Below are 23,855 nucleotides of genomic sequence, written 5' to 3'. Positions count from 1 at the left end.
CATACGAATTACGAACTGAACTGTAGGCTCTGGCTCAAGCTGATTTAGTTTATGTTTGGCAACAATTGAATAAGGTCATAGTCGAAGTTTTCTACTCACTAAATTACATGTAGTAGTATCTGTGTATGTGTATATGCATGTTAAATATGAAAACAAATTGTCAAAGCATTTAACAAAATAAAATAACTAAATAAATATAATAATCTACGACGGTATTAATTAAATAGAAAAATGTTATTTTAAGCATTTAAAAATGTTTTAAAATCATAAAAAGTAGATTTACCACAAAATGCAAACAGCTTTGTAACTTTTGAGTATACGATCGGAAAAACAAACCAATTGAAATGAAAAATCGATAACTGCAGAAAACTTTATTGTGTACAAACTTTTGAGCGTTAAATAAAAGAAAAACACTAGCAAAATGATATCGTGAAGCAAGAAATTAAAAATTCTTTGTTTCACCAATACAATGCATGAAGAAGTGAGAGGTGGTGAACATTTAAAGTAAAAAAAAAATTAAAACTACATCAATAATTAGGCAAACATTTGCATTTCGTCACTCGTATTTTTTGCGAAAGTTGAAATTTTGTGATAACTTTGAAAAAGTACAAATTAGTGGTAGAAAAAACAAAACAAGCGAGCGCTCTTAGATTAATGTCGTTGTACGTTAATTAAATGTTAAGTAACACAAACAACGTTACAACGTTCAATACCAACAACAAAGTATACAGTTTTTTTAGTGCAATAGCAAAATTTTTTTCTACATAATACGAAAAATTAAAAAGAACAACTGTCGAAACATTCCTGCGCAACATAAAAATCAAAATGGCTGTCAAAATGTAAGCAAATATTTATTTAAAATAATTTTTATTAAATAATTATAAAATTATTATAAAAAATTGCAACGCTCAAAAATAGTTTAAGTTTATACAGAGCACTTTTGACGAAACCGTAGCCCTTGATTTACATATTTAGCCCCGCTGGGAAGATTCTATACATTTCCAAAATTTTTTGCATAAAAAAAATATTGTAATTTAATTTGTATGCCCATTTGTTTATGTTTGTATGTATTGCGTGTATGTTATTTTGCACGAATACATACTAAATACAATAATTTATACAAACGCAAATTCTGGGCACAAACAAAAAAGCTGTTAGAAAACAAATTGAAATGCAAAATTGTAGAAGAAACGCTTTTTAAATGTACCAATGGCGAAAAAGTTTCTTTTAGTAATACTATTTTGCTTCCTGTTTGGTAGTGTTTGTGCGTCGGGTAGTAGTGTGTGTCGATTGCTGGATGTATTGTATTTGTTTCGTTTTCCATAACGTTCACACGCACAGCTGAGTTCTAAACAAAAGGAAACATTTTTTTTCGATATTGTTACAAATATAAATTTTTTATACTCTGTGTGCAAAGCATTGGATAACGGTTGGTTTTACAGGTATAAAGGAATCGAGATAGATATAGACTTTCATATATCAAAATTATCAGTATCGAAAAAATTTGGATTGAGCCATGTCCGTCCGTCCGTCCGTTAGCACGATAACTTGAGTGAATATTGAGATATCTTCACCATATTTGGTGCGCGAGCTTATCTGGACCCAGAATTGATTGGTATTGAAAATGAGCGTAATCGGATGGTAACTACGCCCACTTTTTATATATATAACATTTTAAAAAACATAAAAAAACCTGATTATTTAGTAAATAATACACCTAGAATGTTGAATTTTGACATAGACTGATAATGAGACTCTTGATAAAAATTTGAAAAAAAAAAATTTTTAAATGGGCGTGGCGCCGCCCACCTGTGATAAAATCAATTTTACAAATATTTTGAATCATAAATCAAAAACCTATCCATGGCTCAATTATATGGTTGGCTCATCTCATCAGCTGATTTTATTTATTTCATTGCATGGTCGATGGGATTGTCAAAAGGAGATGGCAAACTCAAAATGAAACCAACACATTGGCAACATTTTCTTACACATACAGAAACCGCCAAAATTTATGCTTCCATTCCATACCATTCGCACCAACACCAATACACAAATTATGACAATTTGAACAGACATAATTTGTTGCTTTACAGATGAGCCAACCATATAATTGAACCATGAACCTATCGTAACAAAATTCGGCAGAGAGTTTGCCCACTTTTATATAAAAGATTTTTAAAAGGGAAAATAATAAGCTATATCTTAGCGAAAAAAAGCTTTGTATCAGTAGAATTTTACTTTCTAAATTGAAATATAACATTAAATTGGAAAACGCTAACATTTTTGAAAATGGGCGTGGCACCGCCCCTTTTATGTCTAAGCAATTTTCTATGTTTCGGGAGCCATAACTCGAAGAAAAATTAACGGATCGTAATAAAATTGGGCACACAAATTTTCCCAATAGCAGAAAATATTTCTAATAAAAATGGACGGGATCGGTTAAAGACCACGGCAACTTATAAAACAAGTTTAAAAGGGTCGTAGACTAGAATAATAAGCTATAACTTAGCAAAAAATAGTTTTGAATCAATGATATTTCACTTATCATGTTTTATGGCAAGAGGAAATGGGGAGACATTTTTTTTAAACGGGCGGTGCCACGTGTTATGTAGAAAAGTAATTTATCTGAAATGACATGTACAATTAAAGCTCACGCTGAGTATATCATATCCACCCGAACTTGGACACCCTTACCTGTTTCTTTATAGACTAAAGCAAACAAATACATAATCAAATAAAATAAAAATTCTACCTTTTTCTACACTCATAATTTAGCTCATCTATCGTTATTCAAGACTTTCGCCATTGTTCTTTTTATGTTGTGCCACAGTAGAAATTTTATTAACTGTTAATCAGTTTTTTTCTAGCAAAGATTTAAAGAAAAGAGGAGCAACTTACATATATCTCGCCTTGACTTCCCAATACTTGACCAATTGGAAGCCAAGATGAGATTTTTATCATATTAAAAAAAGGGTACAAATAATATTCGAGAGATTGGCTATGGTCCATCGTTACCAACAAGTGAAAAGATCTGGGTACAGAGAGAGAGTTTTGAACATAGTGTGCTATCAGTAACAAACGCTTTAACCCATGCACGGAAGCACAATACAGTGACATACCTACAAAACATAAATAAAAGTTTCATGTATTTTGTTTTTGTAAATCGATGGACTGATGTCAAAATTGTACTGCGCCAGAAGTTGACATGTCATATCATATTATTCGTCAAGCACTTTCTCATTTCTTTATTACCATGCCTATTATTAAGCCTCTGCGGTAGTTATTTCTCAAGGCATTTAGTTTACAATGTGGACGATATTGAGAAAAAGTATACCCCAAAGTCTGTACTCTGTGGCATGTTGAGAAAAGTTCAGCCTTGCTGCAAAGTGAAGTATGTGATATTTCTCAAGGTCATACACTTTCCTACGTGTGGCCGGATGACAGAATTCTCACGCCTAGTGGCAGGCCTGCAAAACTGCCTCAAGTCTTTCATATTTTTATGTTATAGGATGTTTTCGGATGTTTTCGGAATTTACGCACGAGCAAATCTCATATATGTTCTACGGGGCTTAGATCCGGAGATTAAGAAGGCCAGTTGAGGTTTTTTACATTATTTACATTGCTAGAGCTTTACAGTTTGCGTTGTAAAATTGGAGCGATATCTTGTTAGTACCAAATATCATGTTCCACTCTCGATTGCTAAACACTTTATGGAAGATTATCTTTCAAAACTTGTAATATACTCTCTAATACATTATTGAGTTAATCAATGTAAGTTTTTCAACTCAACGCAGAAATGTATGTGAAAGAGTGTCTTCAAAACCGCCTTCTACCATTCCTACGTCATCTTAATCAACTACATTTTAGCCGCACTTTCCTTCAGCACATTAAGCTCGTGTCAACCGGAACTGATTCGAAGATAGCAATGTACATTATGTTAGGAAAAACTTGAATGCACTCAAAACGCCTTAGTTGAGGCCAATTGAGCGGTATTGCGCTCTGATAAAAGCAAAAATTTTGAAAATAGGGACACTAATAAAGAGCAAAAAAGGAGCAAAAAGAATGTGCCGGAAAGTATTGCTAAAAGTGGACAAAACCGTTGTTCAAAACTTGATACGGGTCTACCCAGAAAAGTTGGGTCTTACGAACAGCAACGAATCACTTACTTAATTGGCGCTTAACCGTTTAAACGGTTATGCCGGTTCAACAAGGCGCGCCAGTCGCTTCTTCGCTCTGTCAACTGGGGTGAATTGGTCACGCCAAGTGAGTTTAAATCGTTTTCCACTTCATCCTTCCAGCGGAGTGGGGGCTGCCCTCTTCCAGCAACGAATAAATTTCTTAGCCTGCCATTGATTTACATAGATATGTACATATTTACATGTTAATAGAAACAAAAGTGCAAACAAAGTAACTTTTAGCACTTTATTAGCATTTTTTTTAATTTGTAGAACTTATGGTACTAGTCCTTAGCACATATGACGAATAGGACACTTTGTAAATCTACTAAATAAGTTTCAAAGCTCCTAGAATTTAAAACCACTTTAGTTGTTTATTGTTTGGAAATATTGGCTTGAAGAAAGGAGGAAACATATAAGAGAAATATAGTGAAAACGGTGCTATGGCGTGGGACTTTACAGGACCGCAGCTGATACAAATCACCTTTAAAACAAACCCGTTGCAAAGAGTTTAGCAAATTTTAACTATCAAATTTAAAGTTATAAGTAAACCAGTGAGTCAACGTTAGCAAAACATTTTAAACTTCGAAAAATACTGACTTATCGTACTACTCTTGAAATATTTTAGAGCTGAAAGAACTAATGTTCGAAATTCAGTAAAAATGCGTTTTTGGCAGACAAAATTGCATTTTAATCAGCAGTTGAAAGGCTAAATCAAACAATTGATATCAATTTGGGTATTCGCACAAATTTTGTATATCATAATTTGTTTTGTATTCATTTTGGTATCAATAAAATTTGCAACCAATACTTTGATAAATTTCTTTTTATGAATTTCAATTCCATTTCAATTGTTTTATATCAATTTACAACTACACTTGCAATAAACAGCTGGTATCAATTCCATTGTGTTTCGCTTTATTTGTATAGCACTAACACTTTCCTAAATAGTCATATGTGAATGTAAGATGAACTGAGCACGGTTGCCACACCATGTTTTCATTTGGGACCAAAATTCATCGAAAAAAGGACCAAATCTCAGAAAAAAGGACCAAATTTTTGTTTTATTTGATTGTGATACAAGCAATTCACAAAAGTGTTGTAGCTGTTGTTAAATATAAAATTTAGGAATATTTCCATGGTTTCCTATACAAAATTTTAATAAATTCAGCGAATAAGAGACTTAATTCAAACTGCACAAACAAAAACACTAATTTTAGGTATTATATTTTCAAATTTCTAAGATAAGTCTATGCCTTCACTAACTATACGTTTTGAATGTAGTTTTGCTGACAAAGCTCTTAGTTCCAGCATTATGTTGTTAATTGGAAAGAAATAAAACGTATAGCACAGTAAGGTTTTAGTAAGAAAAGGCCCAAAAATTTGCGTTTTGGTGTGGCCGAACTATGAGCAAACTTAGTAAATCATAAATGTTGCTTACTTTTTCCCCTGAACGTTGAAATTTCATACCAAAGCCTAAATTTAGTAAGTGTGATTTTTGAAAAACTCATTTACTCAATCTAGCCCCAGGCTTCAGATTAAACATCAAACGTATTAAAAGTTTCAACTGTGCAATAACGGAACGTTATTATATTTAAGTTGGTACTAAAAATTAGTTATTATTGAAGTTTATGGGGTTCTGTATCTACGAGAATAAAACACAAAACACTTCTTTCGAAATCAAATCTTTTTTACATTTGCTTCAAAATCTGAATATAAAAGTAAATTTGTTCAACCGCGATTCGTTATTCATTCATAAAGTTACCGCTTTCAAGAAGTATTCCTGCCTTACTTACAGTTAAAATATAATTCTTATGCCAAGCTACTTAGTTTTCAAGTATTCGGCGTGCCTTAACACCACAATACTCCTGGTTTCTTTGTAAAAAATTTTGAAAGTGTTACCAAACATAAAACCAATTAGTTTCATTATTTTACTTAGTTTTCAATTCAAATATTAACTCGACGGCCATCGTAATGGCTTCATCAGTGGAAAGCCCTGCCAAATTTCTTAGAGGCACACGTGCATTTGAGAAAAATTTTCTTAGCTCAACTATTGAAAAAAATCTATCACGAAAAGTGTTTGCTAACCGATCGAAATATCTGGATACTAAAACTAGAATGTTTTCTGATAAGTCCGTGTACCTAATGTGTTTGCCCTTAGATCCATCACTTTTCTTATTAATGCCTCGCCTAAAATATCTCCTATGAAATGTCACTGGTCTGCTACATTTTATTGACTGAGCAATTTTTGTGGTAAGATTTCCATATACATAAGAAAATTGAAAATTATATGCGAGTTAATGAAAGTGTGCCAAATGTTCTGGGCAAAGTTGTGAAAAGTACCAAAATCGTGGCTACTGCCTAGAAAACCAAAATTGAAAAAAAGGGACCAGCGGACCAAATGGGGTTGGAAGGGACCATTTTGGTCCAAATGGATTAAAAGTGGCAACCGTGGAACTGAGTTCCAGTTTGTTCTCGTAAAGAGATCTACGTTATGTTTCGTTATTTTATTTTACTTGTTTTTTGAGTCCTTTAACCAGCTTTTTCAGCACTGTTTTCTTCATAATCGCAATTGCTTTATTCAGCTTCCTTTATTTTTATTCGTATGTAGGTAGGAGTGTTTTATAATTTTTGTTGTTGTTTGTTGATTGTAGGTACATATATCAAGTTTGTTATTATGGACACGCAGAGAAACGTAGTTTCCATTTTTGTTTGTTTTTATACCTTTCATGAAAATGAAATATCTTGATAAAATTTGGTGAGCGAGTGTATTTGGGTGTCCGATTAGACATTTGTCGGAACCGACCGGATCGGACCACTATAGCATATATCCTCCATACAACCGATTTTTCAGAAAAAGAGGATTTTTGTAATATCTTACCCAATTTAACAGATTGAAGCTTCAAACTTCACCATATACTTTCGTATATTGCACGTATTGTTGCCTGAAAAAATTGATGAGATCGGTCGTATATATAGTATACATCCCATACAACCGATTGTTCAGATAAGGAACTTTTCGTAATTACTGCCCTATTTTAAGAGCTAGAGGCTTCAAATTTCAACGAATGCTTACGTATATAGCATATATTGTTGTCTGAAAAAATCATAAAGATCGGTGGTATATATAGTATATATATATATATATATATTTGCAAATTTTAGCCCCATTTTAACAGCTAGAAGCTTCAAATTTCACAGAATACTTACGTATATAGCATATATTGTTGTCTGAAAAAATCATAGAGATCGGTTGTATATATAGTATATATCTCATACAACCGATTGTTCAGATAAGAAACTTTTCGCAATTTCTACCCCATTTTAACAGCTATAAGCTTCAAATTTCACCGATTGCTTACGTATATAGCATATATTGTTGTCTAAAAAAATCATAGAGATCGGTTGTATATGTAGTATATATCTCATACAACCGATTGTTCAGATAAGAAACTTTTCGCAATTTCTACCCCATTTTAACAGCTATAAGCTTCAAATTTCAACGATTGCTTACGTATATAGCATACATTGTTGTCTGAAAAAATCATAGAGATCGGTTGTATATATAGTATATATCTCATACTACCGATTGTTCAGATAAGAAACTTTTCGCAATTTCTACCCCATTTTAACAGCTATAAGCTTCAAATTTCACCGATTGCTTACGTATATAGCATATATTGTTGTCTAAAAAAATCATAGAGATCGGTTGTATATGTAGTATATATCTCATACAACCGATTGTTCAGATAAGAAACTTTTCGCAATTTCTACCCCATTTTAACAGCTATAAGCTTCAAATTTCACCGATTGCTTACGTATATAGCATACATTGTTGTCTGAAAAAATCATAGAGATCGGTTGTATATATAGTATATATCTCATACAACCGATTGTTCAGATAAGAAACTTTTCGCAATTTCTACCCCATTTTAACAGCTATAAGCTTCAAATTTCACCGATTGCTTACGTATATAGCATATATTGTTGTCTTAAAAAATCATAGAGATCGGTTGTATATGTAGTATATATCATACAACCGATTGTTCAGATAAGAAACTTTTCGCAATTTCTACCCCATTTTAACAGCTATAAGCTTCAAATTTCACCGATTGCTTACGTATATAGTATGTATTGTTGTGTCAAAAAATCATAGAGATCGGTGATATATATAATATATATATGATGGTATATATAGTATATATATATATAGTATATATATTTTTTTTTGCGATTTCTGCCTCATTTTAACAGCTATAAGCTTCAAATTTCACCAAATGCTTACGTGTATAGCATATATTGATGTCTGAAAAAATCATTGAGATCGGTGGTATACATAGTATATATCTCATACAACCGATTATTCAGATAAGAAACTTTGCGCAATTTCTGCCCCGTTTTAACAGCTAGAAGCTTCAAATTTCACAAAATGCTTACGTATATAGCATATATTGTTGTCTGAAAAAATCATAGAGATCGGTGGTATATATATTATATACTTCATATAAACTCATTTTTGCCCCTTTTTTACGGCTAGAAGCTTCAAAATTCATCAAATTTCATCAAATAGTTACGTTTACGTCATATATTTTTGAAAGACGTGATTCGTAGTCATAGTTTTTACATGCAGACCACAAAAAACGTGAAGCTTTGCATCCCCACACAGATTACCTACCTATTTTTTATTTTATATTTATCTTAAAAATCGTTTAGATATGTTCAAATTTCACCAAGTGCTTACGTGTATAGCATATATTGTTGTCTGAGAAAATCACAGACACCGGTGACATATATAGTATATATCTCATACAACCGATTGTTCAGATAAGAAACTTTGCGCAATTTCTTCCCCATTTTAACAGCTAGAAGCTTCAAATTTCACCAAATGCTTACGTGTAGTCCCTCAATTTTTGAGATATCTTGATAAAATTTGGTGAGCGGGTGTATTTGGGTGTCCGATTAGACATTTGTCGGTACCGACCGGATCGGACCACTATATCCTCCATACAACCGATTTTTCAGAAAAAGAGGATTTTTGTAATATCTTACCCAATTTAACAGATTGAAGCTTCAAACTTCACCATATACTTTCGTATATTGCATATATTGTTGCCTGAAAAAATTTATTAGATCGGTCGTATATATAGTATATATCCCCCACAACAGATTGTTCAGATAAGGAACTTTTCGTAATTACTGCCCTATTTTAAGAGCTACAGGCTTCAAATTTCAACGAATTCTTACGTATATAGCATATATTGTTGTCTGAAAAAATCATAGAGATCGGTTGTATATATAGTATATATCTCATACAACCGATTGTTCAGATAAGAAACTTTTCGCAATTTCTACCCCATTTTAACAGCTATAAGCTTCAAATTTCACCGATTGCTTACGTATATAGCATATATTGTTGTCTTAAAAAATCATAGAGATCGGTTGTATATGTAGTATATATCATACAACCGATTGTTCAGATAAGAAACTTTTCGCAATTTCTACCCCATTTTAACAGCTATAAGCTTCAAATTTCACCGATTGTTTACGTATATAGTATGTATTCTTGTGTCAAAAAACATAGAGATCGGTGATATATATAATATATATATGATGGTATATATAGTATATATATATTTTTTTACGATTTCGGCCCCATTTTAACAGCTAGAAGCTTCAAATTTCACCAACTGCTTACGTGTATAGCATATATTGATGTCTGAAAAAATCATTGAGATCGGTGGTATACATAGTATATATCTCATACAACCGATTGTTCAGATAAGAAACTTTGCGCAATTTCTGCCCCGTTTTAACAGCTAGAAGCTTCAAATTTCACAAAATGCTTACGTATATAGCATATATTGTTGTCTGAAAAAATCATAGAGATCGGTGGTATATATATTATATACTTCATATAAACTGTCATTTTGACCCCTTTTTTACGGCTAGAAGCTTCAAAATTCATCAAATTTCATCAAATAGTTACGCTTACGTCATATATTTTTGAAATACGTGATTCGTAGTCATAGTTTTTACATGCAGACCACAAAAAACGTGAAGCTTTGCATCCTCACACAGATTACCTACCTATTTTTTATTTTATATTTATCTTAAAAATCGTTAAGGTATGTAGACCTGTTCACTATATATTTCTTATCTTATACATCCGATTGTTCGGAGATTACGAACGGGATAAGATTATTGTTCAGCCCCATTCATGAAAGGTATGAAATCTTCGGCACAGCCGAAGACAGTCCCGTTCTTACTTGTTTTTTATTGATATTTTTTGTTTTTGTTTTTTGTTTTATGTTTATTTAGTTTATATTATCTTCGCGCGCACTAATTAATTAAACAAATTTATAAATTTACATACACGCAAATGTACATATAGTTTATGTCATATACAAATACAGCAGCGAACATGAAAGTGGTAGAGCAATTTTTATCAAATTTTGACAGTTAAATTTTAATTTTTTGTTTTTGTTGATTTAAAAAAAAACTTGAATTTTGTAACTGAAAATATGCTCGACGCATCTTAAAAACATTTTCAAAAAAATTTGAAAATTCGACAAAATTTGGCGAAGATCTGGAACATTTTTTTCAGAATTTTCTGATTTTTTCTTGAGTATGTAGTTTCGTAGCCCAATCAACTTTAGTTAAACAAAGTACAAGTTATAGTTCTCGCAAAATTCCCAACTTACTTTTGAAAATTTTTTTTTCCAAGGTGTTTGTGTTTTCTTTCAATTTTTCATAGCATAATTTTTTATATGGAAGAAAATCTGAAATGCCCTTCGGAAAAGTTTTCAAAAATCAATACGAATTATGAAAGACTATTAACAGACAGAAGACATAACACTTTGTTAGACTAATATTAATTGGGCTACAAAACTGCATACTGAAAACAAAATCAGAGAATTCTAAATAAAAAATTCCAGATCTTAGCAAAGTTTTCTCGAATTTTTGATTTTTTTCGTGTTCTTGAAATTGGCTTGCATAGATCAGTTAGAAAATTCATCGAAATTTATTCTTAAATTATCGAAAAAAAAAAACTGAACTTACGAAATTTGATAAAAATTGCCAGTGCTATTTTGGTGCTCTCTTCTGTATGTGTCTATTCGTATTTTATTACATATTTATATGGAAATGCTAGCTTTTATTCAAGTCTCTTATAGATAATTGCGTCAGCCGATCTTTTGACGTACATTTACTTATGACTTACATACATATCTACTAATATAGACTCATGCACACCCTTCTGCGCCCTACAGTTTATAAAGAACCTTGCATACAGTGGTAGTCTTATAAATAGAAACGACAAAGCAGGACTAATGTTGTTTGGTTCGCATAATAAGGGAATCCTCACTTCCCTATTCTAATAGATATGGAGGCAACACTTGCTACACTAAAATCTCAATATACATATCTTGGACTAAAGAGCGGAAACATGACAAATCATATGAAAGTAATAAGAAAATTCTTAGGAAATGCCGTATTGCAACTATGTGATGCAATTTCCCCTACGCTCATAATCTCAGGCAATTTTGAGGTGTCCCTTGTGGACAGCACTTTTTGTGAAATACGCAATCTACACTGACCCTGAATTTGAAAAATCGATACCAATGGAATGCTGCCCCAATATTTGAGTACGAAATGGTTTATTGCCAGGAAGTATCCTCTTTATTTCAAACAGCCAACCTTACGTGCCTTGCAGTCTTACACAATTACTTCTAAGCAAGTGGATTGGATTAATGCATTGGACTCCTAAAAGATTTGGAAGCCAAAAACAAGGTTTTGTTAGTATTGGTTCCCGGGCTTCAGGAACTTTGATAATGAACAGGCATACTACCCAGCCAAGCAGGGTTCTTTAATAGCTATAGTCTTCTGTAGACTCACAAAGGCATACACTAGAGAAACCATAAGTTTGCTGGGAAACAAACTAGTTACTGGATTAAATATCCAGGGCAAAGGTAGGACAAATTTTCTATACTCGAGCAACGGGAGTTGCTAAGCAGATAGGACCTCTCACTATACAATATAATATACGGAACATTGTAGTCTACGATATCACCTAAGTAAGTCAAATATATCCGACACACCTGTTTGTTGCTTTTGTGAGCTTGAGGATAAAACGCCGTTTCAAATCTCGTGTCTATTAATACCTTTGTGATATGGAGTAATAAGCCTGAATAGGTACTTAGCACCATAAAAAGCCTCTACTTATAGTAAAAGGCTGAAAATTCAATCAAAATAGATTTACATAAATAAAGGCCGCAGAAATAATAATTGATCTGGAACGCTTCGGTAATACCAGTCTTATGTCCTAGGATCTGGACTCTCTCGGGACTGATTTTATATGAACGTTTATTCCTCCACTAAGTCTGGATGAAGTTTCGAATAATTTTGGAATAATTTAATAAGTATTTTTTTATTTCTTACGACACCGTTTCTAATTACGAGAACAACACTGTGGATTCATATGCGATTTTCTATAAGATGGCGCTTTTAAGCTTTTATAGTTTTGTTTAATGGCTTAAGTGCTCTGTAAATTTTTTACTTTCCTTTGTTTATAAACAATTTTTGGTATCTTCAGACTTTTATGTTTATTTATAATTTTGGTTGTTGCTGTACTTTTAAATTGTTTCATATTGGCCTTATTTTACACGCGTATACGTTTACGTTTGCGCGTAAAAACCGCTTATCCTCGCTTAGATAATGCTTAGAAGACCCATCTAGCGGCAGTGGTTAAATAAATAGCTGCTGAACATGTTGTACAAAAAAGCGGATACACAAACCTCTGGTGGCCATAGTGTATAACATATAGCTGAATCGGTTTCGATGAATAGTGGATACACACCATTTGTAGAGGTGATACATATAATTAGTGTAGAGGTGAAACATATGCACATATTTCAGTTGCATGTGAGTATAATGCGTATTGAAGTTTAGGAGTTCTAATTTTATGCGCAGCAATTTCAGAAGAGTAGACACAGTTTAACGCTTAGCAGTCCATATAAAGTTTAAGTGTAAACGTAGATAGATGTAAAAAAAAACACTGCTATTGTTACAGTATATATGCATATGTTTGTAAATATATATGTATGTAATTATTTTTGCCTAAGAAATATTACAATCGCTTGACCTATTTTTAGAATTTATATTTACATATGTATGTACACATTTACATATGTTTGAAGTACACCCAAAACCAGCTCTTAAGCGAACGTGGTCACGCTTTTGTATGTAAATACATTGATAACGTTTTGTCACAATCACGTGCTTGTAGTTATTATCTATTACAAAGTATATTTTTAGAAGCTAGCCTACTTAAAGTTGTTGCAGCTAAAATGATTATAGTAAAAGTTTTTTTCTGTCACACTTCTATTAATTTTCAATTTTATGGTAGAGAGGTAGTTTTCAACTGGGTATTAATTGTAACTGTTAAGGAATAGAAAAATAGAAGTATAAAAAAAATAAAAAAAGAAATTTATAAAAAAATATTATAATAATTAGAAAAGTAATAAATAAATAAAAAAAAATGTAAAAAAGAATTTAAAAAAAAAAACTACAATAATAATAAAGAGATAAATATTCTTAATACAACGGAAACTTCGTTAAATTGTCAATAAAAAAAAAATTAAATAACAGAAATGTCGAAAATGAAAAAAAAATTTTGCGATAATTAAAAGAAATAATAAAAAAGGACAGCAACAAAAAAATTTTTTGTGACAAAGTATTAAAATAAGTATTAATAATTATAGAAATGAGGATTGGAAACAATTTTTAAACAGTACCTATAAAATTATAAAAAATAATTAAACTGATGAATTAAGAAAAAAAAATAGGACTTTTTAATAATTACAAAAAAAAAAAAAAACAAGTAAGGACGGGACTGTCTTCGGCTGTGCCGAAGACTTCATACCTTTCATGAATGGGTCTGAACAATAATCTTATCCCGTTCGTAATCTCCAAATAATAGGATATATAAGATAGGAAATATATAGTGAACAGATGTACATACCTAAGCGATTTTAAGATAAATATAAAAAAAAAACGGCAAAAAAACCCCCTTATCTGAACGATCGGTTGTATGGGATATATATTATATATAGCTCCGATCGAAATGATTTTTACAGGAAATCTTTTATGATATATTAGAATATATATCACCAAGGTTCACGTTTTTATATTGGAAACTAAGGGACAAATGGCCAAAAATCTTTCTATCGGACGGACGGACAGACGGACATGGCTACATCAACTCAGTTCGTCGCCCTGATCAATTCGGTATACTTAATGGTGAGTCTATCTTCGATATTTCTCAACGTTACAAACATCGGACCAAAGTTAATATACCATTTCATGTTCATGAAAGGTATAAAAAATAATAAATAATAAATCAGTTAATACAACTACAAATTAAAAATGGACAAACATTAAAAAAAATTTAATTTCAAAATAAACAAGTAAGGAAGGTTAAATTCGGGTGTACCCGAACATTACATACTCAGTTGAGAGCTATGGTGACAACATAAGGGAAAATAACCATGTAGGAAAATGAACCGAGGGAAACCCTGGAATGTGTTTGTATGACATGTGTATAAAATGAAAGCAATTAAAGAGTATTTTATGAGGGAGTGGGCCATAGTTCTATAGGTGGACGCCATTTAGGGATATTGCCATAAGGGTGGATCAGGGTTGACTCTAGAATTTGTTTGTACGATATGGGTATCAAATGAAAGGTGTTAATGAGTATTTTAAAAGGGAGTAATCCTTAGTTCCATAGGTGGACGCCGTTTCGAGATATCTCCATAAAGGTGGACCAGGGGTGACCCTAGAATTTGTTGTACAATATGGGTATCAAACGAAAGGTGTTAATGAGTATTTTAAAAGGGAGTGGGCCTTAGTTCTATAGGTGGACGCCGTCTCGAAATATCGCCATAAAGGTGGACCAGGGGTGACTCTAGAATGTGTTTGTACGATATGGGTATCAAATTTAAGGTATTAATGAGGGGTTTAAAAGTGAGTGGTGGTAGTTGTATAGGTGGTCGCCTTTTCGAGATATCGCCATTAAGGTGGACCAGGGGTGACTCTAGAATACGTTTGTATAATATGGGTATCAAACGAAAGGTGTTAATGAGTATTTTAAAAGGGAGTGGGCTTTAGTTCTATAGGTGGACGCCTTTTCGAGGTGTCGCAATAAAGGTGGACCAGGGGTGACTCTAGAATGTGTTTGTACGATATGGGTATCAAATTTAAGGTATTAATGAGGGGTTTAAAAGTGAGTGGTGGTAGTTGTATAGGTGGTCGCCTTTTCGAGATATCGCCATTAAGGTGGACCAGGGGTGACTCTAGAATACGTTTGTATAATATGGGCATCAAACGAAAGGTGTTAATGAGTATTTTAAAAGGGCGTGGGGCTTAGTTCTATAGGTGAGCGCCTTTTCGAGATATCGCCATAAAGGTGGACCAGGGGCGACTCTGTTGTTGTTGTTTTTGTTGTAGCAATGCTCGCCCCACCTAATAGCCGCGACCGATCACAAATTGTCATCAATATCCTCTAACGGGAGTCCAAGGAAACTTGCCGTTTCGACAGGGGTGTATATCAACATTCAAGTTGATATTTAAAAAATCTTTTATTTAGATTTTAAATATAAAAATTTATTTTTGTTTATTTTTGAGTTTAGATATTTTCCAACTAATTAGAATTTTCTTTTTTTGAAGTTATTCAAAAATTTTAAGTTAACATGAAAACTCAATTAAAAATTATTTTAAAAATTAAAGTAAAGAATACAAAGTTGTTAACACTACGCCATTATATAGTTGATAATACAACTATATATTTTTAAAATTTTATTTATTTTATTTTAAAATATTAATATTAACATTGAAAATTTATAAATACACTAACACTAAAATTTTCGTTTTGAAATAATATTCAAAAATAAAGTAATTCAAAAAATAATTTACAAAAATAAAGTATAATTAAATAAAGTAGATAACTCCACATTTACTCCCCTCCAGTGAAACGAAAACAATTGATTTTTGAATGTTAATTTACAGTGTATATTAAGTACTGTAAGAATTTTGTTTTATAGTTTGAAGAACATTTTAATTGTGTTAATTGCGCTAAAAGTTTATGTTAGTATTGATATAAGTACCCAATCTTTTGATGATTTGATGTACTTGATAGCTTATTTTTAGTTGTTGTTATTGTTTACTTATTGTATTAATATTTTATGTATATTAATATTTGGTTGTGTTATTGCTATGTTGTTTGTGAAATATTGTTATTTATCATGATGTGATTGAAGAATCTAGAATTAGGTTGAGTAATAGTAGATGGCAACTTTGTGTGTACAATTAATCAAAAATTAAAAACTTTTATTATGCAGAATATATGTTCAATATATAATTGTACTCTGCATAATGTATGTCCAAATTGTTGATAAAGAAGGAAAATTTGATTCCGTTATTCGTTTGAGATTGATATGAAATTGTCATATGATTTTCATTTCAATATAAAAGAATTGATATATGTCAATAAAAATTATTTTAGGAAATCTTTTGAGATTTTTAAAAATTGATTATTGATTGTTTTTTTTTTTTTTTTTTTTTTTTTTTTTTGAATTGAAAATGAGGTTGGTTAAATATGAATTTACTTGTATTGTGATATTTGTATGTCTGTTGCAAAATTTCTCATTTCTATAAATGATAAATATATACTTTTCAATATAAACTGGAGAAAGAGTGTACATAATTAATATAAATAATAAATTGATTATTGTTTAAAATGTTGAAAATATATTAAATATATAAACATTAATTTAATTTAATAGTAATTTTAATTTAATATTATTTAAAACAAAATCACTTATAAAGTTAATAAATTATTTGAATTGTTTAAAGAATGAAAATATTGTTGCAAATTAAATCTTTAAAAAGTAAATTATTTAATTTGAAAATATAAAAGATATAATCTGAAAAAATTAATGAATATAAATAAATAAACAATGCTTAACACTTGCTGTGAACTCCAAATTTTGAAAAATTGATTGTTGTAAATGTGTCAACAAAAATTTGATTGTTGTTAATAATAATAATTGTATTGTATGGTGCTCCAAATTATTTTTGTAATTAAAGAAATGTTGATTGTTGTAAGTTGATGATTTTAAAATAGCCCAAATGTTACTGGTAAACTTTGCATCAAGAATTCTCTAATAGTTCATTATAATTATATTTTGGCTTGCTCATCTTTTAAATTTCGATTGAAGATATTTCTTTAAATAAGTATTTTCTTCTTATTGATTCGTAATGGCTTTAGATAAGTTTATTGTAGTTGATGGTCCGATGGGCAGGATCGCCATTATATAGTGTTAAACTATATTTTTATTAAAAATTTATTTCACAGTCAAATTAAATATTTTCACATTTTAAAAATTCTAAAATATCTGATTTGAAAATTTTCATTTTGAAATAACATTAAAAGTAAAATAACATAAAAATAATTTACAAAATTAAACTATATTTTACAAAGTAGATAACCCTACAGTGGACCATAAGGAAAGGGGTGTTAGAGGCGTTGGTTCCACATTACAATTAAAGAGATGGTTGGTGTCATGTGGGGACACATTGCAAGCGGGGCATACATTTTGTATGTCGGGGTTGATTCTGGATAGGTAAGAGTTTAACCTGTTACAGTATCCAGAACGAAGTTGAGCAAGAGTGACACGCGTTTCCCTGGGGAGTATGCGTTCCTCTTCCGCGAGTTCTGGATATTTTTCTTCAAGTACTGGATTCACCGGGCAATTCCCGACATAAAGGTCCGACGCCTGTCTATGGAGTTCACCAAGGACCTGCTTGTGTTTTTTCGCTTCATACGGCTGGGTTCTCAGGGGTGACTCTAGAATGAGTTTGTACGATATTGGTATCAAATTAAAGGTATTAATGAGAGCTTTAAAAGGGAGTGGTGTTAGTTGTATATGTGAAGGCGTTTTCCAGATATCGACCAAAATGTGAACCAGGGTGACCCAGAACATCATCTGTTGGATACCGCTAATTTATTTATATATGTAATACCTGCCAAGATTTTAAGGGTTCTTTATTTCGCCCTGCAAAACTTTTTCATTTTCTTCTACTTAATATGGTAGAAGTCACAACCATTTTACAAAGTTTTTTCTAAAGTTATATTTCGCGTCAATAAACCAATCCAATTACCATGTTTCATCCCTCTTTTCGTATTTTGTATAGAATTATGGCATTTTTTTCATTTTTCGTAATTTTCGATATCGAAAAAGTGGCCGTGGTCATAGTCGGGTATCGTTAATTTTTTATACCAAGATAAAGTGAGTTCAGATAAGTACGTGAACTAAGTTCAGTAAAGATATGTCGATTTTTGCTCAAGTTATCATGTTAACGGCCATGCGGAAGGCCAGACGGACGACTGTGTATAAAAACTGGGCGTGGCTTCAACCGATTTCGCCCATTTTCACGGAAAACACTTAACGTCATAATATCTATGCCCCTACCAAATTTCAAAAGGATTGGTAAATTTTTGTTCGACTTATGGCATTAAAAGTATCCTAGACAAATTAAATTAAAAAGGGCGGAGCCACGCCCATTTTGAAATTTTCTTTTATTTTTGTATTTTGTTGCATGATATCATTACTGGAGTTGAATGTTGACATAATTTACTTATATACTGTAAAGATATTAAATTTTTTGTTAAAATTTTACTTTAAAAAAATTTTTTTTTAAAAGTGGGCGTGGTCCTCCGATTTTGCTAATTTTTATTAAGCGTACATATAGTAATAGGAGTAACGTTCCTGCCAAATTTCATCATGATATCTTCAACGACTGCCAAATTACAGCTTGCAAAAGTTTTAAATTACCTTCTTTTAAAAGTGGGCGGTGCCACGCCCATTGTCAAAAATTTTACTAGTTTTCTATTTTGTGTCATAAGGTCAACCCATCTACCAAGTTTCATCGTTTTAGCTTTCTTTGGTAATGAATTATCGCACTTTTTCGGTTTTTCGAAATTTTCGATATCGAAAAAGTGGGCGTGGTTATGGTCCGATTTCGTTCATTTTAAATAGCGATCTGAGATGAGTGCTCAGGAACCTACATACCAAATTTCATCAATTTACCTTAAAATCTACTCAAGTTATCGTGTTAACGGACGGACGGACATGGCTCAATAAAACTTTTTTTCGATCCTGATTATTTTGATATATGGAAGTCTATATCTATCTCGATTCCTTTATACCTGTACAACCAACCGTTATCCAATCAAACTCAATATACTCTGTGAGCTCTGCTCAACTGAGTATAAATATAATAACACGGAAAACTTAGGTTAGACAAACAATAAAACAAATCAAAAACAAGCCAAAAATGCTTGTTTTTTGAGGAGATTGTGTATCGCTTCGTGACATATTGTTGCGAAATTTAGCTTTAAAAACTTGTAAAAGGCGAATATAAGTTTTCTCTGATATTATTTGTATTGGGAATTGAAAAATAAATGAAATAATCGAAATGCTTTGTTATAAATTTCAAATTTACATACGAAAAGCATGGGTTTTTTCGCCATATTGTGGATTAAAATTCGCATTTTAATAATTAAAAAAAAAAATTAACAAGTGATAAAAAATGTATTAAAAAAAGAAAACGAAAACAACAATGACAAAAGTAACAATTGTAACAAAAATAAAAAGAATATATATAATTTTAAAAATAAAACTGAAAAACCATGTAATCAAAGAAATAAATTCAAATAAAAGCGAAAGCGTAATTATCTAGATGAAATATTGTTAGTATAAAGCCGGGATGGGCCTTTTTTCGGCTCCTCTATCAGTTTCAGTTCCAGCGAGTGCTAGGTGCGACGCTTGTGTGTTTTGGGGTGTTAGGGGAGTAAAAAATTACATTGGAAATATCGTACGGTTCGTCTCAAACGATATTCATCGCAAGAAGGTTGCGGAAACACTAAAAAACTGAAATGAAAATATTCTCTCTCAACCTCGAAAACCAATTCCCAAACTGTGTTGCAATAGTACCAAAAAAAAAACATACTTTTTTTGGCAAGAAATACGAAAAAAGGAATAACTATAGACTGAAGTCGACATTATGTTAATCAGCGCATTATTTACATTCATTTCGCCTTCACATACATTTAATTATATGCAAGCCGATTCATTTTGCAATATATACATAAAAGTATTTAAAAAAGTATTTTTAAAGTAGTAGCATTAGAGGAAGTAGTAGTAGAAAAACGTACTAATGCACGTTTCGTATACAATCGTGGGAAACGAAACCCTTTTCAGACTTGTTGGCAGTGTTGGCGTGAGCCTAGAAAGAAATGTATCAGTTTACAAATAAAAAAGGTACCAATCGCATAAACAACGACTAATTTTACCAGTTTTATTATAAACATAACTACTTTCATTTATAAATTTCAAATTATGGAGGAATTTTCAAATTTCTCCAGCTCACATATATATATCGTTAAATCCACACTGCAAAAATTGTTGGAGCATGTGTTACATGTGTGTTTAATTTACGGCGATCATTTTTCTAATTTTAAAACTTGCTTTGTTTATGATTTGAATCGTAAAGGAACTTTTAAAATTACAACTGAAATTACAGTTCGAGTTGTGAATCACAAAAGCGACATTTCATATTTGTGGCATTTAGTGCGAGCGAAGCCACCGGTAAAGGCTAGTTTATCCTAAAACGCTTAATAATTTGAACATAATATAATTACTAGTATTTTCATTATATTTTTTGTCTTTCACTACCTCTGTATACTTCTTTCGTAGTAAGCACACTTGTAAATTGGAATTTGTTTAATTCTTCAACTTCTGTAACTATTTTTACTTCATTACATAGATTTTGTATTGCACCCCACAATGTTCAACATAGATTTATAGTTATTAAAGGAAATGATGTTACCTCTGTCCTGTTATTTGGACACTAAACACCATTAACTGTTATCTTTTGCAAATTTTATATACATAAGTATACTTCTGTTTTATGAATTGTATAAATTTAAGATTGCACAAGATAATAATGAATAACAAGTAGGGAATGTTAAGTTCGGGTGTACCCGAACATTACATACTCAGTTGAGAGCTATGGTGACAACATAAGGGAAAATAACCATGTAGGAAAATGAACCGAGGGAAACCCTGGAATGTGTTTGTATGACATGTGTATCAAATGAAAGGCATTAAAGAGTATTTTATGAGGGAGTGGACCATAGTTCTATAGGTGGACGCCATTTAGGGATATCGCCATAAAGGTGGATCAGGGTTGACTCTAGAATTTGTTTGTACGATATGGGTATCAAATGAAAGGTGTTAATGAGTATTTTAAAAGGGAGCAATCCTTAGTTCCATAGGTGGACGCCGTTTCGAGATATCTCCATAAAGGTGGACCAGGGGTGACCCTAGAATTTGTTGTACAATATGGGTATCAAACGAAAGGTGTTAATGAGTATTTTAAACAAATTTTATATTTTTAAATTTCATTTTCTTCTACTTAATATGGTAGAAGTCACAACCATTTTACAAAGTTTTTTCTAAAGTTATATTTCGCGTCAATAAACCAATCCAATTACCATGTTTCATCCCTCTTTTCGTATTTTGTATAGAATTATGGCAGTTTTTTCATTTTTCGTAATGTTCGATATCGAAAAAGTGGGCGTGGTTACGGTCCGATTTCGTTAATTTTAAATAGCGATCTGAGATGAGAGCCCAGAAACCTACGTACCAAATTTCGTCAAGATACCTCAAAATTTACCCAAGTTATGGTTTTAACGGACATACGGACGGACGGACATGGCTCAATCAATTTTTTTTTCGATACTGATGATTTTGATATATGGAAGTCTATATCTATCTCGATTCCTTTATACTTGTACAACCAACCGTTATCCAATCAAACTTAATATACTCTGTGAGCTCTGCTCAACTGAGTATAAAAATGAATGAATGAGTAAGAGCGGTGGCAGCTCTATTTCCCACATACTCTCTCTTTATCAATCTTGTATGTGTTTGTATATTATTCTCTTCCTGTGTTCTTCGCCCCACATACCTGCACTTGATCGTCCCTCACCTAGCACTTAAATGTGCAAAGGGACACGAGCCGTTTTGCCCATCGATGGTATAATGCATAGTAACGAAAAAAAATATTAAGAAAAAAATGTTAACAAAAAAGTACCTAGTTATTACATTAAGCAATACACAATAAAAAAAAGTAAAATAATAATAAAAATACAATAAAAAATTAAAAAAATATAAAAAATGTAAATAAAATAATACAAAAAATAGAAGAAAAACAAAAACAAAAAATAATAATATTAATAAAAATATAAAAAAACTAATACAAATAGTAAAAAATAATAAAAAGGTAATAAAAAACAATAACAAAAATAACAATGAAAATAAAAAATATAAATATATATTATTTTATAAAAATAAAACTGAAAAAGCAATTAATCAAAGAAACTAATTCAAATCAAATCGAAAGCGGAGTTATCTACATACATTAGATAAGCATAAACAAAATAACAAAAAAAATTGGAAAAAAATGTAAACATAAAAAAGTATTAATTGAATAAATACATAATAATAAAAAAAAACATAATAAAAAATACAATAAAAACCAATGATAAAAATAAAATAATAATAAAAAAATAAATAAAAAAAAAACAAGAAATTAAACAAAAATACTAAAATATAAAACAATAGTTATAATACAAAATTAATACAAAAATATAAAAAAATAAAGCTGCATGTAAAAAATTATAAAAATATATATATATATTTACTCGTTTCTTTTTATAATTTTTTACATGCAGCTTTATTTTTTTATATTTTTGTATTAATTTTATAAAAATATATATATATTTACTCGTTTCTTTTTATAATTTTTTACATGCAGCTTTATTTTTTTATATTTTTGTATTAATTTTGTATTATAACTATTGTTTTATATTTTAGTATTTTTGTTAAATTTCTTGTTTTTTTTTATTTATTTTTTTATATATATATATATATTTAAGTATAAAAATAACGAACAAATAAAGTAAAGATTAAATATGAACAAAAAATAAGGATATACAATACATAGCCTACATGAGAACCCATCATAACGTGGCGGAACGCATCGGATGGAAAAAGAACAAAAACTTTTGTTTTTGCTTTAAGTTGAGCGACCAAACAAGCGCAAATTTATAAATCAAAATACCAATTTCCTTGGTCTAATTAATACACTAAGACTCACCCGCACAACAGCAAGTTATTATTTTAGTTCAGAGTCAGACCTGACATATATTTTGAGTCAGGTTAACTCGAAGTTAAAAAAGTTAACTTGCCGATCTGCAAGTGAGCCTAAGAATTGTCGAAGTTATTCATTCGTTTTCTATGTAATATCAGACAATCAGCGCACTTAATCAAATCAAAAATTCTGCCCGATGAAGATTGCAACTTCGAATACATTTCGTTGCAGTGCAATATCATCTTATTAAAAGAATGAGATATTTCTTTTCTTCGCAAAATTGGAAAATGTATACCTTGGAAATGTATACCGAGTACTATAACTATTGCCGCATTAAAAGCATTATTATCGCAGGATAATATCAGCCCAACCCTAAATATTCCCTCGTAATTTTGTTCTCGCGGA

At 31.1% G+C, this 23,855-nt stretch overlaps 1 protein-coding gene across 4 annotated transcripts in view; it reads left to right on the top strand.

Moving 5' to 3' along the window:
• The window catches only part of LOC137233878 (cyclin G-like), a 127,654-nt gene that overhangs the window by 16,120 nt on the left and 87,679 nt on the right, over positions 1–23,855 (top strand). Inside the window, exon 1 of one of the 4 annotated variants that reach the window (XM_067757388.1) lies at positions 45–839. The exons of 2 other annotated variants lie outside the window; for them this stretch is intronic. In XM_067757388.1, the coding sequence (XP_067613489.1) occupies positions 826–839 (14 nt within the window). In that variant the 5' untranslated portion in view covers positions 45–825. Of the gene's footprint in view, positions 1–44; positions 840–23,855 lie in introns of those variants that run through there. One more of the 4 variants, XM_067757410.1, reaches the window with a different exon arrangement.

Source organism: Eurosta solidaginis, chromosome 1, assembly GCF_040869045.1.
Source record: "Eurosta solidaginis isolate ZX-2024a chromosome 1, ASM4086904v1, whole genome shotgun sequence".
NCBI lineage: Eukaryota > Metazoa > Arthropoda > Insecta > Diptera > Tephritidae > Eurosta > Eurosta solidaginis.
This window is presented reverse-complemented; position numbering and strand designations above follow the sequence as displayed.